At 42.2% G+C, this 20,545-nt stretch overlaps 1 protein-coding gene across 2 annotated transcripts in view; it reads left to right on the forward strand.

The window, feature by feature from the left end:
• The first annotated feature begins 1,791 nt into the window (after positions 1-1,791).
• The window catches only part of RNF125 (ring finger protein 125), a 37,339-nt gene continuing 18,585 nt past the window's right edge, over positions 1,792-20,545 (forward strand). Inside the window, exons 1-2 of one of the 2 annotated variants that reach the window (XM_041762483.1) lie at positions 1,792-2,461; positions 18,809-18,962. In XM_041762483.1, coding sequence (XP_041618417.1) covers positions 2,298-2,461; positions 18,809-18,962 — 318 coding nt within the window. In that variant the 5' untranslated portion in view covers positions 1,792-2,297. The remainder of the gene's footprint in view (positions 2,462-18,808; positions 18,963-20,545) is intronic. The other variant, XM_041762475.1, reaches the window with a different exon arrangement.

Here is a 20,545-nt window from a genome sequence, read left to right on the forward strand (position 1 = left end):
GGGGGAGGGGCAGAGGGAAAGAGAATCTTGAGCAGGCTCCGTGCCCAGCATGAAGCCCAATGCAGGGCTTGGACTCATGAGCCTGAGATCATGACCTGAGCCAACACCAAGAGTTGGACGCTTCACCGACTGAGCCACCTAGGCTCCCCACCATCCCTATCTTTAAAAGAAAAACAGGGGCACCTCTGTCCCCCACTCACACATGCACTTTCCTTCTCTCTCAAATAAGTAAATAAAATCTTTAAAGATAGAGATGGCTATCTTTCCTTCACCTCTATATCCAATTCATTTGCAAAAGCCCCTTGGGTCTTTCTCTTAAATGTATCCCAAATCTGTCCATCTCACCTTTGGCCTAGATAACTCCCTGGTTTGAGCCATCATCCTCACTTGGGCTCAGTCCTCTCCAAGTGGTTTCTCTGCTTCCATTCCTCTTTTGTTCTTGTCTTTTTGAAACCAGTGAACAGTCATAATACATGAAATCATGGTTTTGAAGTAAAATCCAAACTGGCCTATGAGATCAAATAGAATCAGGCCCTTCTCCTATTTAAGGCACCCTGTGCTACCCTGCTGGTTCCCCTTGTTCTGTTTCCAAAGAGAGTCTCTTTCTGTTCTTTGTTCCTTGCACACTCACTGGTCCCAGTGCTTAGCAAGCTTTTTCCTGCATCTTTGAATGGCTGACTCCCTTTCATTATTTATGACTGCTCAGATGTTGCCTCATCCCAAAAGTCTTCTCGGACCCTCTTACCCTCCCCACTCCTATCGTCAGTCCCTGTCTTGCCTTTTCCATGGTTCTTAGCATCTGAAATGATCTAGCTCATTTACTCGTTGATTACTTGCATCTTCTTATTAAAAGCAAAGTCTGGGGGAAACTGGGTTAAGTTTATGGGATTATTATGTATTACATGTATTGTTGTGTGATGAGTTGTGTGGATCATATATTACTAGGTGTTATTTATAAATAAATGATAAGCATGTTGGGGCAGCCCTGGTTGCTCAGCGGTTTAGCGCCGCCTTCAGCCCAGGGCCTGTTCCTGGAGACCCTGGATCGAGTCCCAAGTCGGGCTCCCTGCCTGGAGCCTGCTTCTCCCTCTGCCTGTGTCTCTGCCTCTCTCTTTCTCTCTGTCTTATGAATAAATGAATGAAATCTTAAAAAAAAAAAAAGATATTAAGAAAATGATAAGCATGTGAATCTGTAATTATCTCAACCAAAGTCAACATTTTTGGTTTTGTTTTTTTAAAGTAAGTTCTGTGAGAACGGGGATTTTGTCTCCTGGTCAGAATTGTGTTCCCATCACCAGAACAAAGTCTGCTATGCAGTGGGCACTAAAGAAGTCTTATTAAATGTGTGGCTTTTTTATAAAAAATAAGATTTAAAAAAAATAAAAAATAAAAATAAGATTTTATTTATTATTTGAGAGAGAGAGAGTGCACAAGCAGAGGGGAAAGGGCAGAGGAGGCAGAGAGAGAAGCAGCAGGGAGCCCGCGGTGGGGCTTGATCCCAGGACCCTGAGATCATGGCCAAGCAGAAGGCAGATGCTTAACCGACTGGGCCTCCCAGGCGCCCAGGTATGACTCACTAAATGATGTATTTGGTCCTGTCTAAAAGAGGGAGGGGCAGGGAGTAGGGGCAACAGCGGGACACCCTGCGCCCAGGAAACCGAGGTAGTAGAATGTCCTTATCATCGTGAGTTGAGATTCGAACCCGGGTCTCAGAACCTTTTGCACGCCGCGCGCTGCCTCTCCACCCGTGGGGCGCCGATGCTGCCCGAGCGCAGGTGGGCGCGGTCTCGGGAGCCGCGGCCGGTGCCCGCTGGGGTCGCAGCCGCGCGGCGCGGACGCGAGCATCACCTCCCGCTGGGCCTCTGCGTCCCGGCCGGCGTGGCCAGCTCCACCCTCTCCGGAGCTCGCAAGAACGGGGCGAGGACGGACGCGACAGCCCGACAGCCGCCCGGCTCCCGGCTCCCGGCTCCCGGCTCCCGGCTCCCGGCTCTGCGGGGAGGTTTCAGGTTTCAGCCCTCGCAGGAGCCCGGGCCGAGGCAGCGCGCACCGTGCGGCCGCCCCCGCCCCCGCCCCCGCCCCCGCCCCCGCCCCCGCGTCTCGGCCGCGGCCGCGCGCTCGTCGGCCCTGGACGGAGGTTGGGCGCCGGGCCGCGGCCGCCGCCGGGCTGCTGTCGCCGGGCGCGCGGGGAGGCGGCGGTCGCCGCTGGGCCGGGACTTCCTTCCTCTGCCGCAGGACAGCAAAACAACCCGGCCGCAGGCGCGGAGCTGCCGGCAGCTGTCCGGGCGAGAGGCGCCGCGATGGGCTCCGTGCTGAGCAGCGACAGCGCCAAAGCCGCCCCCGCCTCGGCCGCCTCCCGGGCCCTGGAGCGCAGGGGCGACCCCGAGCTGCCCGTCACGTCCTTCGACTGCTCCGTGTGCCTCGAGGTGCTGCACCAGCCCGTCCGGACCCGCTGTGGCCACGTGTGAGTGCGGGGGGAGCTCGGCTTGCGCGCCCGCTTCTGGGGAGGGCGAGGCCCGGGGCGCCCGCGCGTGGGAACGGAGCTCCTGCGGGGGACACACCTGGACCGGCGAGCCCGCGCCACGCGGCAGGCGACCTGTCGGAAGGTGACACAGGCATTCAGGAGGCCAAGACAGAAACAGGCGGGCCCCGAGGCGCTGCTTGCCCCCGAAGCCCAGGTGCGGAGCCCCAGACGGGGTGCCCAGGCGCAGGAGCCGCCGGGGGCCGGGGTCGGCCGCTGGGGAGGGTGCCCTTGGCTGGACGGCCGGCACCCGCTTGGACACAGGGCAGTGGGCTTCTGCAGAGCAATCACCCCGCCGAGCTCCATCAATCGGGAGGTACCCCCACCCCCACCCCCACCCCCCCCCCCCGCCGCCCCGCAGGTCGGTTTTGTTTTGCTGGCTCTGCACGTGTTCCAGGACGCCCACTGGGGCAGCCTCTTGAGCAAACAAAGATCTGTGCAAACTGTCCTTCCACCTCCACCTCCCCATCCTAATGCACACACTCAGGCCCTTCAAAGATCAGCTCAACAGGCGGAGTGACCTCGTAGCCCTTAGACTTTAAGTGCCTGTCCGGGTGGGGCCGGGACCTGAGAACCTCAGCCCCAGGCCCTTGAGTGTAGCCCTTTAAAATCTAACCACAGAGTGACAGGAGGTTGCAGACTCCCTGCCTCACGCGGCGCTTCCCTAAAATCGGTGGAAAGTAGACATAAAAATTAGTCGTTTCTAAAAAGAGTTTGAAAACAAAATCCCTATATAAAATTGGCCCGTCCTTAATGTGTGCTGGAGCCACTAGTGATGGGAGTTGGACCTGTGGTTTCGTGTTCTGTTTCCGCAGAAGCTTGCTTTCCGTGGCTGCCTGCGTGTGTGAGTGTGTGTGTGTGTGTGTGTGTGTGCTGTTGGGGGTGGGTGGGGTGCGGGGAGGTGCACAGAGTGAGAACGGAAGCCCACTTAATGTCTTCTTTGGCTGACTAGAGTTTGATGAAGCGCCAGGGCAATACCGCAATGGCTAGTAAGTGCTTCTGGCTTATCAAGGGGGGGAAAAACCATATTATAAATGCAAGTGCACAAAATGTTTTCAAAAAGACTTAGATGGTTCTTGATACTATAGACTAGTGACTGAGAAGCACCATGAAAACCTCGGTGGTGAGCCAAGAAGGAAAAATGCAGCCCACATAGTGTTTAAATAAAGAGTGCCCTGGGCATTATTTTGTGGCTATGTTTTCAAGGCCTGTTGTTTCAGCGTTGTACTTTAAACTCAAGCCTAATTGGTCTCCTGACTGATTACTGATGTTGTTTCCCAGCTGTGCAGATGTAGCTCATGATATGAAATCCCAAGGCCAAGATGGAAGCCGAGATAGCATCGTGTAACAGTATAATATATTGATTAGTTCGGACAGTAATCATCTCCTGGTAGCTATGGGTAAATTTAGGCTGTGCATTAAAACTTTAAAGTTGCACCAGGAATGTGCAGTGGGCATCAAGTCTTGGAAGTTCCTTCTGTAGAACTGAGTTGGATGACTTTGATATTGGAGGTTGTTATCTGATTGAGGATTGTTTTCCCTGGTTTGGATTTTTAAAAAATATTTTATTTATTTATTCACGAGAGACACAGAGAGAGGCAGAGACACAGGCAGAGGGAGAAGCAGGCTCCATGCAAGGAGCCCGATGTGGGACTCGATGTAGGACTCCATCCCAGACTCCAGGATCACTCCCTGGGCCCAAGGCAGGTGCTACACCACTGAGCCACCCAGGGATCCCACCTGGTTTGGATTGTGAATGCCATAATTTACTGTTTGTAGTGTTTTTGCTTCTGCTAAAGGATAATTTAAATGTGTAAAAAGTTAAATCTTTTGTTTAATCTTTTTCTTTGTTAGAGTTTGAATAGGAAACCAGCAACTGGAAAAAATAGTCATGAAGTAGCACAAGGGCTGGATGAATTGCCTTCCCTCACTTTACTGTTCTTTGTTTTGACAAATCTATGTCCATTGTTCTGGCTGTGGGCAGAATTTCCATATTCCTCCTTTTGGCAAATTTACTTGGGCCCCTTCCACTTTGTAAATGTTAACTAGAGTTCCTTCTCCACTGGGAATGGTGAGTGCTGTTAACACCATTTGTGTACTTCCCAAATAAATTACTCTCTTCCATTGACCCTAAATTGGAAAATGGAGAAATGCAAATGAAATCTCTGTATGTTATCTCCTATTGAAGCTAATTTCCAAACTTGTTGAACTCGTTTGTTTATGCTGATTTCTGCTCATAAACCTATTTCGAGTCAATCAAGTACTTAATAATGACAAAAATACTTTGAATTAGTATGTATATAGCACTCTATAAATTGTAGAAACAGTGGGACTGAGAGAGAGCAGTATTTGAAATTCAGCCCTGCCACTGACCGGTTGTGTGACCACCATGGAGCTATCTCTTTGACTGCTTCTTCATTTGTACAATAGGGTGAATAATGGAATTTTTATGAGTATTTTAAAAATGTAAAAGCGGCCCATCATAAAGCCTCAACACTTAATTTCTGTCTCCCTTAAAGACATTCCACAAAGCAAATACTCAGGAATGGTTATTATTTCTTATCTGTATTTCTTTTGGAATACAACTGGGCCACAAAAGATAGATCTATGACATTTCTAAGATGTCGCAGATTATCTTCCTTTTAGCTGAGTTCTTTTTCCTTTGGTGGCCTTTAATTTAAGATATTCTATTTTAATGTGCTGTCATTTCAAATTGACATTGCTCATATGTCTATATCAGTTGTTAAAACAGCTTTTGGGGGAAAGGCTTCCTACCTCTGCCTTATCTTCTGTTATGGGGGTGGGGAGTAGATAAGTTGAAGCTGTGTGAATGAAACTGAAAGGGAATCAGAATCTGATTTATATTTAAAATAAGTATTTATAAAGAAATTTGTTGACCAGTTGAGTATGACAGATAAAGGGGGGGAGAAAGGGGTGGAAGGCAACTCCCTAACAGGTGACAGAGATAAAGGGGGGCAGAGTTCAGCTCCAGAGGTAATGTAGTGAACTTGTAATGGGGCTTGTCAAGTATACAGTAGTCTGATAGGGAGATATCCAAAGGGAAATATCCCAAAGGTACTGGGAGAACGGGTTTGGGGAAAGGTCAGAGCCAGAGCTAAGGGAGTTATCTAAAAGAATCAAGAAGTGGAGAATAGATCTAACAGAACTAGTAGGTACAGACTAGAGCATGCTAGAAGGCACAAAGAGCTACATCTTCATCGAACTGAGTTGGGTTAAATAGTTCTAAATCACAGAATTTGCCTAATTTTGAAAATGGAACTGTTGAGGATAATTCTGAAGTGCTTTCAGGTAAGTGGATTAAAACTTTCCATTTGTGGTCAAGTATGAATGGTACAGCCTGCATCAAATTAGTGGTTCTCTGAGAATTTCCTGATGAGTTTTAAACTGACCCAGAAATATACATCAGTGCTTTCACTCTTTTTTTTTTTTTAACATTTAATATATTTTATTTTTTATTTAAAAATTTTTATTAAGGTATAATTGACATATGTTAGTTTCAGGTGTTCAACATAATGATTCAATCTTTATATAAATTGGAAAATGAACACCATGAAGAGTCTAGTTAACATCTGTCAGCATACATAGTTACACAGTTTTTTCTTATATTGAGAACTTTTTAAGATCTGTTGTTTTGGGGCACCTGGGTGGCTCAGTTGGCTAAGCATCTGCCTTTGGCTCAGGTCATGGTCCTGGGATCCTGGGATCAAGCCCTGCATCTGGCTCCTTGCTCAACAGTGCCTACTTCTCCCTCTCCCTCTGCCTGCCACTCCCCCTGCTTGTGCTCTCTCTTTATCAAAAAGAAATAAAATCTTGGAAAAATAAAAAGATCTATTGTCTTAGCAACTTTCAAATATATACTACAGTACTATACATATAGTGTTAACTGTAGCCACCATGTTGTACATTAGAGCCTTGTGATTTATTTATTTTTAACTGGAAGTTCATACCTTTTGATCCCCTTTCAGCCATTTTGCTGCCCATTTCATTCTTACAGGAGTTGTGCAATCCCAAAGAATTCTTCTTTAACATAAGATTAAAGCTATTTGCCTTATTGATTATTACAGATATTTATTACCTCCTTGTATATTATCTACTAGTGAGGGTTCTCCTGGGAAACAACCAATAGTGTGTGTGTATGTGTGTGTGTGTGTGTGTAAAAAGACTGATTTTAAGGAATTTCTTCACATCATTGAGGATAATCGCTTTCTTAAAGTCAACTGATTATAGATGTTAACTACTTCTGCAAAATACCTGCACAGCAACACCTAGGTAAGTGTTTGATTAGATAACTGAGTACTATAGCCTATCCAAGTTGACACATAAAACTAACCATCTCATCTATCAACTGAGTTTTTAAGGGTTATTAAAATCTGGTATCAAAAACAAAAATTAGATCATTGTCAGGCTTTACTATAGACCGTTCAGAATTCTACTAAAAAATCTGGCTGTCAGGCAACCATGTACACACCTACATGCTGCTCAAGCAGACAGTAGGAATCCACACAGTTTTCTTTAAAATAAAATCATTGTTCATTTTCTTCATCATTTTCATTTTGGTTTATTATGAGTTGTTTGGTTAGATCTGCTTTTGCATGGAATGCTTTCATTTATTGATCAAGCAAATATCCCCTGTCCTGTGCTGAGCCCATAGACACAGATATCTATCCTCCTGGAGCTTGCATTCTCATCTGGCAGGTGCACAATAAACAAAATACCGGCATTAAATATGTCACTTGTTTATATAGTGATGGGTGTTAAAGAGAAAAAAAAATAAGCCAGGAAATAGGATAGGAAGTATGTGGGGGAGTTGCAATTTTAAGATATTTAGAGCAATGCTTCTCAAATTACCTGCTGTAAAGAACCAGTGAGGTTTTGTTTTGTTGTGTTTTTAGCCCATCACTGATCAATAATCTGATAAAATAAAAAATGAATTATTGAAAAAATTGAATTTAAAAATACCAAAGATCTATAAAATACAAGCCTTCATTTAAAAAGGTAATAATTACATTCAACAGACATAAAATTATTCTGGCAGATATCTATACAAGACTGAGAGATGACCACTGGTTTTATTAATGTGGAGGCTATTGGTGATCTCCAGAAGAGCAGTTTCAGTGGAATGCTGAGCACCAAAGCCTACCTGGAGTGGGTTCCTGAATGATCACAGGAGTCAGAGACAGAGAGGCCCTGTCATGGAGTGGGGAGGCAAAGCAAAGGAGAGAAATTGGGGCAATAGCTGGAAGGAGAAGTGGGATCAAAAGAGTTTTCTTTTAAAAAAATGTTTTTGTGATGCCTGGGTGGCTCAGTGGTTGAGCATCTGCCTTCAGCTCATGTCTTGATCCCTGGGGTCCTGGAATCGAGTCTCGCATGGGGCTTTCCACGGGGAGCCTGCTTCTCCCTCTGCCTGTGTCTCTCTGCCTCTCTCTGCATGTCTCTCATGAATAAATAAATAACATCTTAAAAAAATAAAATAGAATAAAAAATTTTTAAAATATTTTTTTCTTTTAGGAGAGGAAAAGTGGAACATTCTGTATGGTTATGGAAATGAACCTGTAGTGAGGGGGAAACTGATACACAGGAGGAAAGAGAATTTTAAGAGCAATGGCCTTGAGTAGGAGAGGAGCTAGGATTTACAGTGAGTCTTGGGGCCCAGGGGAGGCTTGGCCAGAGCAGGAGACTGAATGGTTCATCCATTTCATAGGATATTAGGCGTTAAGTGGGCACAGATGCTGGGAGTCGAAGTGGAATATTGTGGAAGTTCCCATCTGATTACCAGTTATCATTGACATATTTTTTGACCTGTGATTTGACTTTAAGACAAACTTTGAAATTTAAATATGAACATCCAGGCTCCTGATGCTAAAACAAATGTATTTAGAATGCTTCCTCCTTCCAGTGTGCTTGGGTAAGCGTCACTTAAAATAGGATGGTTAGAGCCTTTGGTACCATCAAGATCCAAAAACTCTGGAGAGCCTTTGCTCTAGTAAAGAAATGCTACACTGCCACTCCTTAAAGATCTGGTGCTTAGTAGGTGTTCAATATGAGTTGAGTTAATGGATGATTCCAAAATACAATGCAGTTTGAATACTTTGGTGAATGCCCCTCAAGTGGGGACAACTACCTTATAGTGCCAGCCAACGGCTGCTATGTAGTCAAGTAACAGGAGTCTCGTGATAGTTTCTGAACTCCATTATTTTTATGGGGTTACTCATCTGTCCCTGTATTACTGAGAATTTCAGAAAGATGTAATTAAGCTGGCCTGAAATTTGCCTCCTCTGGTGTTTGGACTGCTCTGTGTTTACTTAGTAACATTAGTATTGTCACAAGCAAATTAAATATTAGTGATCTATTAAATTATGTATTCTCTAACAAAAAGAACCTAAATAATGTAGCAGACTGAGTTTTATGCCCAGATTTTCCTTAGGATTTGGCTACTGGCCTGTGGACTAGCAGCACTGCAGGATCTTGGGCCCCATCTCATAGCCACTGAATCAGGATCTGCATTTTAATAGGATGTTGAGGTGATTTATATTCACTTTAAAGTGTGAAGCACAGCTTTACTAAAACCTATTTAACTGACAATAAAATACAGCAAGTTGAGGACAGTTTTGGAGGTTTTAGAAAGGCACCCTGCTAAGATTTTAAGTTAAAGGAAATAACATTTTCTTTGGGGGTTAAATTTTGAATCAACAAATAACCCGGTATAGAGGTATTCAGAATCAGATTTTGGAGGCTGAATGATTCCCAGGATGAACTTGGAGTGGGACCTAATTGAATACAGAAATAACATCAAAGGAAATCTCAGGGGTAGTGAGTGGCTGGAGGGCTTTGCTCTAAGAATAGCTGCACTGGGGCCTGTCTGGCTCATCTGTGTAGGTGAGGAGGGAGTAGGGTGTGTGTGTGTGTGTGTGTGTGTGTTTATTACATTGAAATATTTTAGCCTGAGACTCTTATCATGATTTTGAATAACAATAACAACTCCCTTTTTTCCATTTCCATTTTCAAGCTCACCAAGCCAGCTCAAGATTTTCATTCAGCTTCGTATTCGCATCCCCACAGTGAGGCAGCCTAGTGTTGAGAACAAATAGAATGTTAGATCGGCCTCATGTTGCCAATGGGTCTTACAGAGTCCTATTTGGGGGCCATGTGTGAATACTTATTTTGCCTGTCTAGCCTTGGACCCCATGGAGTCCCTAATGCATCCCTTCCCTCCTTAAATCTATGATGCTTAGTGTTCAGTTTTACCTCTTTAAGATTGGGTACCTAATTTTACCCAGTGTCCTCAGCAAGCCTTTCCTCATTTTTCTACAAATGCTTTGCTGATCTCTTCATTACAAGGGTTTTATTGATAATCACTTAATTTAGGGAAACAGAAAGGGGTTAATAAAATTATCAATGGGAGCAAGGTATTTAAGTTTCCATCTGGTTTCAAGGCTCTTAGAGTCATCCAGTTCCTAATCGATGTCTTTAGGAGCTGCAGACTGCAAGCGATATCAGTGAATGGGGAGGATGAGTACTCACTCCACAGGGTAGGGGTGCCAGCCCATGTGACCATTTGGGAATTGAGTCCAGAGTTGGAGGAGACCAGCTTTTCAAGAGAAGCCAGAAATTTGGGTTTAGTTGTAAAATATGATTTAAAAAAGAAAAATTAGGGGGAGGGGCAGAGGGAAAAGGAGAGAGAGAATCTTAAGCAGGCTCCGAGGGCCAGCACAGAGTCTGACTGAGCCACCGGGGCACCTCCTATAAAATTGGATGTTAAAAGCAAGGGCACCTCGCTCCAAATTTTTGAAAACATTGAACTGGTCTAAAAAAAAATGTAATTGACTTCTATACTTAACTTCTGCCTTTCATCTAATTTCTCATTCTGATTGTATCTTTATTGATTCATCATTCTTAACCACCTTATGAAGTGGGGATGGGGCAGACAAATAAGAATCTTTATCTCAGGGTTTGTGTTTACTTATTTTTTTTAAAATTTATTTATTTGAGAGAGAGACACAAAGAGACATCGAGAGAGAGCACAAATGGAGGAAAGGGCAGAGAGAGAGAAGCAGGCTCCCCAGTGAGCAGAGAGCCCAATGCAGGGCTTGATCCCAGGGCCCCAGGATCACGACCTAAGCTGAAGGCAGCTAGCTGCTCAACTGACTGAGCCACTCAGGTGCCCTGGTTTGTGTTCATTTCTATCCCTTGGGTTCTTTCAGAAGGATCTAACACTCTGCCTTATTAATGGGAATGTTGGGCCTGGCCCAGAAAATTCTTTGTTCGGTTCCTCGTAACTAATTTTGTTATTTCAGTTTACTGAGTAACTACTACTCAGTAGTTACTGGGGTGGTGTAGGCAGGAGGCCTGCAAGATTCGGAATGGTTTATGTATTTCTGTGATCTTCTTCATGCAATGTTGTTGTCTCTGGCCTGTTGTCACTGGGGCATTTTTGTTTTGTTGTGTTGTTTTTCAGCTTTGTTGAGGTGGTACAGTGCAATTCACACAGAGTGTACAAGTTGATGAATTTTGGTGATTATAGAACTACCTCCACGAACGAGATCTAGAACAATTAATTCCGTTACCCTAAAAAGGTCCGTTCTCTCCCCCAAGCCGCTGGCTCCAACAACCCCATCTGCTTTCTGTCACTAAGTTTTGGAATCATACAGAAAGTAGTCTTTTGTGTTTGACCTCTCTCACTTAGTATAACAGGGCGTATATTTGTTGTCATTTGGTATGTTGTAAGTCCCTTTGCCTCACTTCCAAAATAAATCCTAACACTGCCTCCTGTTACTTTGCTTGTCTGAGCCATCATTCTCTCTTGAACTGACTCTTGCAATGGCTTAAACCTGAGCTTCTCGCTGCCGTGGCTCTTGTACCTCTGTAATCTGTCCTTCACACATGAACCAGAGTGATCTATGTAATATAAATCAAATTGTGTTACCCTCCTGCTTAAAACCCTCCAGCACCTTCCCATCACCCTGAGTTATGGCTTGATGACCTGTCTCCTGACCTCTTTACTCCCCCCCTCTCACATCTCCAGTTACTCTCCCTGGGATGCCCTGCCTTTCAAGACGGTTGGCTTCCTGTACCTCAGCAAGATGCTCCCTATCTTTTGTACCCTTTGTTTTCAGTTTGGAAAACCATTCCCAGATCTTCCTTAGAGTGGTGCCTTCAAATATCTCAGGGACCACCCATTTAAATACTCCCTCTGCCCCACTCACTCTGTTTTTATCGTCAACTGTTTGTTTCCTCTCAAAGCATTTATCATCTGACCAGCCTATTTGTTTACCTGCTTATTGCCCCCCCCCCCTTTTCCAGAACTCTGAGATCAGGGACTTTAGACACTGCCACAATTTCATCCCTGGCATGTCAAACACTAGCTGGCAATAATTAGCTATTGCTAAAAATTTCACCAGTGCATGAATGCTTATATGGATGGGTCTAGGGAGGTTTGCGCAGATTTACGCATTCTCTAATAAAGTCTTCTCTGTAACCAACTATTCTTGCTAATAGCTTCACATAATTAGTTTTAGAAGGTTTGTATTTTCTCTATTCAGCCTTTTATTATATTCCAAATTGTTCTGTGTTCTTTAAGTTTCTTTAAATAATCATAGATGCAATGTAATCTTTTCCTCACACTGAATTTGGGTGCCCTTAAAAATACATTTTTAAAAATATTTTTCTCGGAGGGAGACAGAACATAAAGACTCCTAACTCTGGGAAACGAACTAGGGGTGGTGGAAGGGGAGGAGGGCGGGGGGTGGGGTGACTGGGTGATGGGCACTGAGGGGGGCACTTGACGGGATGAGCACTGGGTGTTATTCTATTCCGTATGTTGGCAAATTGAACACCAATAAAAAATAAATTTATTATTAAAAAATAAAATAAAATATTAAAAAAATATTTTTCTCAGGACACCTGGGTGGCTCAACGTTTGGGCGCCTGCCTTCGGCTCAGGTCATGATCCCGGAATCTGGGATCGAGTCTCACATCGGGCTCCCTGCATGGAGCCTGCTACTCTCTCTGCCTGTGTCTCTGCCTATCTCTCTCAGTCAGTGTCTCTCATGAATAAATAAATAAATCTTTAAAAAATAAATAAATAAAATAAAAATGTTTTTCTCTTCATGTTCCTTTAAAAATATCAGGTCTCTTCATCCTCTAAACACTTCCTCTCCTAATTTTATGGTTAAAATTTTTCTCAGGAATAAAGAAAATTTAAGTCATAGTAAGGTGGTTAATTTTCTCTAACATTTTTTTCCCATCGTATTTTTTTTTTTAAGATTTTTGTTTATTTGACAGAGAGAGACAGAGAGAGGACGTGCAGGCACAAGCAGGAGGAGAGGCAGCAGGAGAGGGAGAAGCCCTCAGATCATGACCTGAGCCAAGGCAGACCCTTAACCGACTGAGCCACCCAGGTGCCCCTCCCGCACATACTATTTTGAAAAATTTCAACCATAGAGCTAAGTTGAAAGAAATGTATAGTGAATACCTGTATATCCACTACCTAGATTTTACAATTATTAATTTTGCTATATTGCTTTTTATCTCTCATTTTATCACATACCTATCCATCATCCATCTGTCTTCTTTTTGGATGCATTTCAGAGTAGGTTACAATGATCAGCACACTCTGTTCCTTCTTATATCAGGAGGCATAGTATTAACCAGACTTTAGTATTTATGTTTTTTTTAAAGGTAAATTACACATGTAGTGAAATGAATACATTCTAGGCATAACCCCTATTGAGATACAGAATACTTTCAGTTAGTTTTCTTGTGTCCTTTGCCAGCCAATGCTTGTCCATGTACCCCTACTGGAAACCATTACTGTGATTTTTTTTTCTCTACCATAGATCAGGTTTGCCTGTTCCAGGACTTCATATAAGCAAAATTATACAGGATGTGCTCTATTATGTCTGGCTTCTTTAACTCAGTATGCCTTTGAGGTTCATCAATGTTGATGTGTATATTAGTAATTTTTTTTTTTTTATTGCTGTGTGGTATTCCATTGTAGGAATATGCCAGAGTTGGTTTATTCATTGTCTTGGTTTTTTTTTTAAGAGTATATTTATTAATTCATGAGACGTGAGACAGAGACACAGGCAGAGGGAGAAGCAGACTCCCTGCCGGGAGCCTGATGAGAGACTCGGTCCCAGGAACCCCAGGATCATGACCTGAGCCAAAGGCAGATACTCAACCACTGAGCCACACGGGTGCTACTATTCATTTTCTTGTTGATGGACATCTTGGTAACTTCCAATTTGGGGCTGCTATGAATACATTTCTTATTAATATTCTTGTACCAATAGGTATAAATTTTCATTTCTCTTTAATAAATACATGGGCTTGTTATTGCAGGACCAAAGGTACCTATATATTTTGTTTTATAAAAATGACCAGGCCATTTATTTCAAACAATTATAGGTGATTAACTTTTTTAAAGAATCATTTATTGTGTAGATACCATCATAAGATTCAAACTTGAAATTTGACAATGAAAATACTGACCTCTTCTTCTTAGTTCCCATTTCTCCAAAAGGTAGGTAAGTGTTCTTTTTTTATCCTTTTAGATGTTTTTATACATCTACAAGGCTATGAATAGCTCATATTATTATTATTATTATTTTTTTATTTATGATAGTCACAGAGAGAGAGAGAGGCAGAGACACAGGCGGAGGGAGAAGCAGGCTCCATGCACCGGGAGCCCGATGTGGGATTCGATCCCGGGTCTCCAGGATCGCGCCCTGGGCCAAAGGCAGGCACCAAACCTCTGCGCCACCCAGGGATCCCGAATAGCTCATATTATATACATAGCCTACACTTTGGTTTCCTTTTTTTGGTTTGAAATTCAAGTTAGTTAACATATAGTATATTATTAATTTTGGGGTAGAATTTAGTGATTCATTAGTTGCATATAACACCCGGTGCTCATCATTTAACATGCCCTCCTTAACACCTATCACCCAATTACCCCATCTCCCCACCCACCAAACCCTCCAGCAACCCTCAGTTTATTTCCTATAGTTAAGGGTCTCTTATGGTTTGTCTCATTCTCTGTTTTATCCTATTTTTTTCTTCCCTTCTCCAATGTTCATCAGTTTTGTTTCTTAAATTGCACATATAGTGAAATCCTATGGTATTTGTCTTTCTCTGACTGAATGATTTTGCTAGTTCCTCTAGCTCCATCCACGTCATTGCAAATGGCAAGATTTCATTCTTTTGATGGCTGAGTAATATTCCATTGTGTATATATGTAGTATACACACACACCATAAATATACATATATATATATGTATGTATGTATGTTTATATATATAGGTATATGTATACACACACACATGCATACACACCACATCTTCCACATCTTCTTTATCCATTCATCTGTCGATGGACGTCTGGGCTCTTTCCATAGTTTGGCTATTGTGGACATTGCTTCTATAAACATTGGGGTGCAGGTGCCCCTTCCAATCACTGTTTTTGTATCCTTTGGACAAATACCTAGTAGTTCAATTGTTGGCTCATAGGGTAACTCAGTTTTTAACTTTTTGAGAAACCTCCATACAGTTTTCCAGAGTAGCTGAGCCAGTTTGCATTCTCACCAACTACACTTTGCTTTCTAAGAGGTTTTATTTTTGAGTTATCTTGTTTTTGTGCCTTGTTATATAGCTTATGTACACACACATACAATTACATAATTACTTAAATCTGGATTCTAATTACACAACTCGTTTAATGCTTGATCACTTACATACTTTTTATGCTAATATACTAGAGTAAAGATGTTAAATTCTCCAGTTCACAATACTTGAATTTGATAACTGTACCTGTAAGGGGAGACTTTTAACTTCAGATTTTTTTTGAACTAAGCGGTTCTGCAATCTTATTTCTGCACCCCCAAAAGCAAGACTTGTGATGGCATCCATTCCTCTCCTTATTGGTAACACTTTAAAAAGTCATGGGTTTTATGAACTCATAACCAGCACGTTCGGTCTGTCCCAAAACACCTTGGTCTTGTTGTGTTTTCTCCATTTAATAATCACTTTTGTTAAAAGGGGTACAGCTAGTTGACTGACCTATGGGATTTGCAACTAATAATCTCATAGAATGCAATAGTGTCTATCTAATCTCATTTGAGAGTTTTACGCCACATGTAACACCACTGTGTAGTCATAAAGGCTTAGAGCCTTGATTTTTAAAAATTCCTTAAGTATACTACTTTTCATGACTATCTACTAGATATTTCTGTAGTTGTAGCGATCAGTTTTTTTTTCCAGTAGTGATCAGTTTTAGTTACAAAAATATGTGCAAAAGCACTTACACAATGACAGTAGAAACGTACTCTAACAAGCCCGCTGGTTTATACGGGTACATCCACAGTCTAACAGTTTTGCTGCTTCTGCTTGTCACTGGGAGGAATCGAGGTGACTTAAAAAGAACTACAGACCTTTCTTGACTCACAGTGGGGTTCTGTCCCGATAAACCCATCCTAAGTTAAAGTAAGTTGAAAATGCATTTAATCACCTAACCTGCCAAACATCATAGCTTAGCCTAATCTACCCTAAATATGCTTAGAACACTTACATTAGCCCACAATTGGGCAAAATCATCTAACACAAGCCTATTTCATAATAAAAGTGTTGAATATTTTGTGTAATTCATTGAATAGTGTACTGAAAGTGCAAAACAGAGTGCTTGTCTGGGTGTAGAATGGTTGTAAGTGTATCAGTTGTTTATCTGCATGGTGGACTGGGAGCTGCTCAGCATTGCAAGAAGAATATTTACTGAATACCAGGAGTAGACCAAAATTCAAAATTTGAAGTACAATTTCTACTGAATGAGTATCGCTTTTGTGTCACTGTAAAGTCAAAAAATCCTAAGTGGAACCAGTTAATTTGGGGACCTTCCACACATACTTTCAAGCCCCTTTCAAAACTGAAGTTCAAAGTACCCCCGTCTTCAGGCTGTATAAACTTGGCAAGTTGTTACACCTCTGTGGTTTTTTGTTTTGTTTTGTTTAGAGATTTTTATGTATTTATTTGACAGAGAAAGAGAGTGAAAGAGCTCAAGCAGGGGGAAGCAGAAGAGGGAGAGGGAGAAGCAGGTTCCCTGTTGAGCAGAGAACCCCGTGTGGGGCTGGGTCCAGGACTCTGGGATCAAGCCCTGAGCCAAAGGCAGCCACTTCACTGACTGAGCCACCCATGTGGCCCTGTTGTTACACCTCTCAGAATCTCTGTTTGCCACCAGTCAAGTGATGAGAAAGCAAACAAAGCAGCATTGTAGGATTACTCTGAGAGCTAAATGAGATTGTGTCTATGGGTGCCCACTGCAGGGCTCGACACCAATATTAGTCTTCTGTTTGTATGGGTATAAAACTCAAGTAAGTTGTGAAGATCCTGACGTGGGGCTCAATCACAAGACCCGAGATCATGACCTGAGCTGAAACCAAGAATCAGATGTCTAACGTAACTGTGCCACCCAGGCACCCCTCATAGGGGTTTGTTAAAGTCAAATGAATTAGGGTATGTTTTAATATTTGTTAAAAATAAAAAAAAAAACAAAAAACCACAGCATACAAAGTTTGAAATCATATCAAATAAAAAGTTACTAAGACAACGGTAAAAATAAAAACACCTAGAAAAAAAAAGGTAGGAATCCAGGTAGATCTGGGATTATAAATAAAGATCAGCATCCCATCATGTTGTTGCTGAATCAGTCCTTATGTCAGTCTGTTTTGCACTCATCATCCAGAGAGAGGGTTTACTTGGTCTGGCCCACTGCGGGACTCTTGTCTTCAGCAATTGAATGTGGGCACCTTGGTGAGGGCCCAGCAGATTGTATCTCACGTAAGACATATGGTTCCTGCAGAGCAAAATCAGGGTACTGTTGCAAGAAAAAGAGGAAATGGATGCTGAACAAGCATAGACATCAAGCAGATGCCTCAAAAACAATGCAAATGGGGATGCCTGGGTGACTCAGCGGTTGAGCACCTGCCCCTGGCTCAGGGTGTGATCTGCAGTCTCAGGACCAAGTCCCACATCAGCCTCCCTGCCTGGAGACTGCTTCTCCCTCTGCCTGTGTCTCTGCCTTTCTCTCTGTGTGTCTTTCATGAATAAATAAATAAATAATCTTAAAAAAAAAAAGAACAATGCAAATGTCAGCATCCTCTGTGTGTGTATAAGAATTTTATAACAGATGCAGAAGAGAGTTCTTTTAGGCATCAGTCATGGCTAATACAATTGGGGATTCAGTGAACTATATACCTATGATATGTGAACCTTTCAATATATATATAGTATATCTAAATTTTAAAAAAGCTTAACTTTGCCATAATATTAATACTCCCAGATAGATGGTATATGGCAGGTACTTTAGCGGCGCTTATCAGGTCACGCTAACGTATGTAATTTATCTAAAGGTCATTTTAACTTTGGTGTGCACGTGGCCTTCAACAGCTCCTATAAATAGGGCAAGATTTTCTGTGAGTTCTGCTGATTATGTTAAGATTTTGTTACGATTATCTTTAAGTAAGCCAGGGAATAAATGTCTTGACTTGGAGAACATTTCCTAGTAGTGGTAACTTTAATTAGATCATTTTCTGTACCTGGGAATAACATTAAAATCATTTTATAAGCCTGATAATGCACATGGTATTTCTCCTCCTTGACTTCTTGCTGTGTTCTTTTTTAACATACAAAAGCCCACAGAGCCAAGACCTCTTTCAGCCCTCCCCCACCCCAACCCCAATTTGGAGTAAAATAGGATTAAAGAAAAGAAAGAACACATTGGCTACCCTTTGGGTTATAGTTTTAATTCCGTTTATAGGAATGCTGTTTTCACCACTTTGTGCTCTTCTGTCCAAATGCAAGCAGCAAATGTGGTGAGAATGTGCGACCCTCAGGCGGTCTGCCGGGAAGGTAAGAGACTCTGTGCCAAGGTATAGGCTGCAAGCACACCTTTAGCTTGGCAATACAGCTCCCGGTATGTAAGGGGTCGTGAAAACACACTTTACACAAATGAACACATAGTGGTGGCTCCCTTACACTTTTTTTTTTTTTTAAGATTTTATTTATTTATTCATGAGAGACACAGAGAGAGAGAGAGAGAGGCAGAGGCACAGGCAGAGGGAAAAGCAGGCTCCCCGCAGGGAGCCCGACGTGGGACTCGATTCTGGGTCTCCAGGATCATGCCCTGGGCTGAAGGCGGCGCTAAACCGCTGAGCCACCCGGCTGCTGTCCCTTACACCTTTTAAGGGAAATGATGGATGATGTGTGCTTCGTTTCTTTCAGATTCTGTCGTTCCTGTATCGCTACCAGTCTGAAGAACAATAGGTGGACCTGTCCTTATTGCCGGGCGTATCTTCCCTCAGAAGGAGTTCCAGCCACTGATGTAGCCAAGAGAATGAAGTCAGAGTACCAGAACTGCACTGAGTGTGACACACTGGTACGTGACAAGAGCATAAAGTATCAGATGTACCTCCCAGGTTTCTGACATGCGTAGGTGTAGGTGAAGGTGCTGATAGGAGGAGCAGATTTGGAGAAAAATCCACGAAGTCTTAAATAAGTCATGTTTGAACTGCCAAGGGGAAGATACTATCATAGGGAATCTTGAGATCAAAAGAGAAATCATACGCTAAGGGCCTGAATTTTTTTAGAGCACCTTTCTTGATTGTTCATCGACATTGTCGCCTGTTTAGAATGATGCTTTTGTGATTTTTTAAAATTTATGTCAGTTATCCCGACCAGATTTAAGTTCTGTGAGGATAAGGACCATGTCCGTTTTATTGGTGACTGTGTGTGTACCCAGCACTTTGAAGAGTGACTGGCACATAGTTAGTGCTTCATATATTGTTTTGAATATTTATCTGAGACTCAATAACTTATTCATGGCTGTCTGACTATAGAACTTATATATGGTCTTTGGAGTCAGACTTCCTGGGATCAAATGTGAATTCTCTCACTCATTAATTGTGATTTGGGGACATTATTATTTAAGTTTTCATCTTTTTGTAAAATGAGGAAAAAGATAGCATTCATGTCATGGAATGATGCATGGTTGCAAAGGAAAATGATAAAATATATATGGCTTTCAGCACTGTCTGGAACATGGTACAATGCTCAAAATCATTAGCTTTTTCCATTCATAATAATAATTGCTTATTTTTACTTTGATTTTTTTTGTCGTCACATGACAATCAACATGCGCAGAAGTATCTTCCTTCTTCCTTTGTATTCTTAAACAACAAAGATAAGCATTTTTGATACAAATGAGAAATCTTTTAAGAAAAGTAATAAAGAGATGTGAGAGATTTGATGGTCAAAATTGGAATGTGAAAACTTGGAAAATAGTGTGTTTTTAAGACCTCTACTCAACAAGTCCCAGGTGGATATTTGTGAAACAAGGATTTGTTCTCACTTTTCCACTTGCTTTTATTTTTGTCTTTTGTGAAGCAATTTGTCTTTAGTGAAGCAATTATAACAGTTTCCTTGACAGGGTAGATTTCATGCTTGAGGTTTAACTTCCGGCGCTTGAGCAAAATGAAGCAAGATGGGTCGACCACCTTACCACAGCTCTACAGAGCTTCCTTTAGCACAAGATCTTATCAGAGTTTCTAATGAAACATTTAGTAGAAGATGTGTTTTTTAGCCACAGATCCCTCATGGTTAGGATCTCTGAATGTATATCTGGAGGAACAAGGGCTCTTTATTCTGTCTTGGTAAAAATGGTCTTGTAAGAGCTGTCTTTTATGTTTGCTCTTAATGGGGCCATTAAGTATACTGTGTATTGTGAATTCATGTAATACTGCTGGATATATTATAAAGCCATGATATTTATATCTTTCTCTGAGGCACAGGATTTCCTTTTACTTACTATGGGCATCTTTAAAATTAAAATCCATCTATTGGTTCTTTTTATCTCTCTTTGTTTTCTTTTCCGTCTCTTCTCATTTTTTTTCTTTCCTCCATCTTGCTTGCTCTCTTTTCTCTCTCCTTTTTCTTTCTCACTTCTTATTATCATCAGGTTAG

Source organism: Vulpes lagopus, chromosome 1, assembly GCF_018345385.1.
Source record: "Vulpes lagopus strain Blue_001 chromosome 1, ASM1834538v1, whole genome shotgun sequence".
NCBI lineage: Eukaryota > Metazoa > Chordata > Mammalia > Carnivora > Canidae > Vulpes > Vulpes lagopus.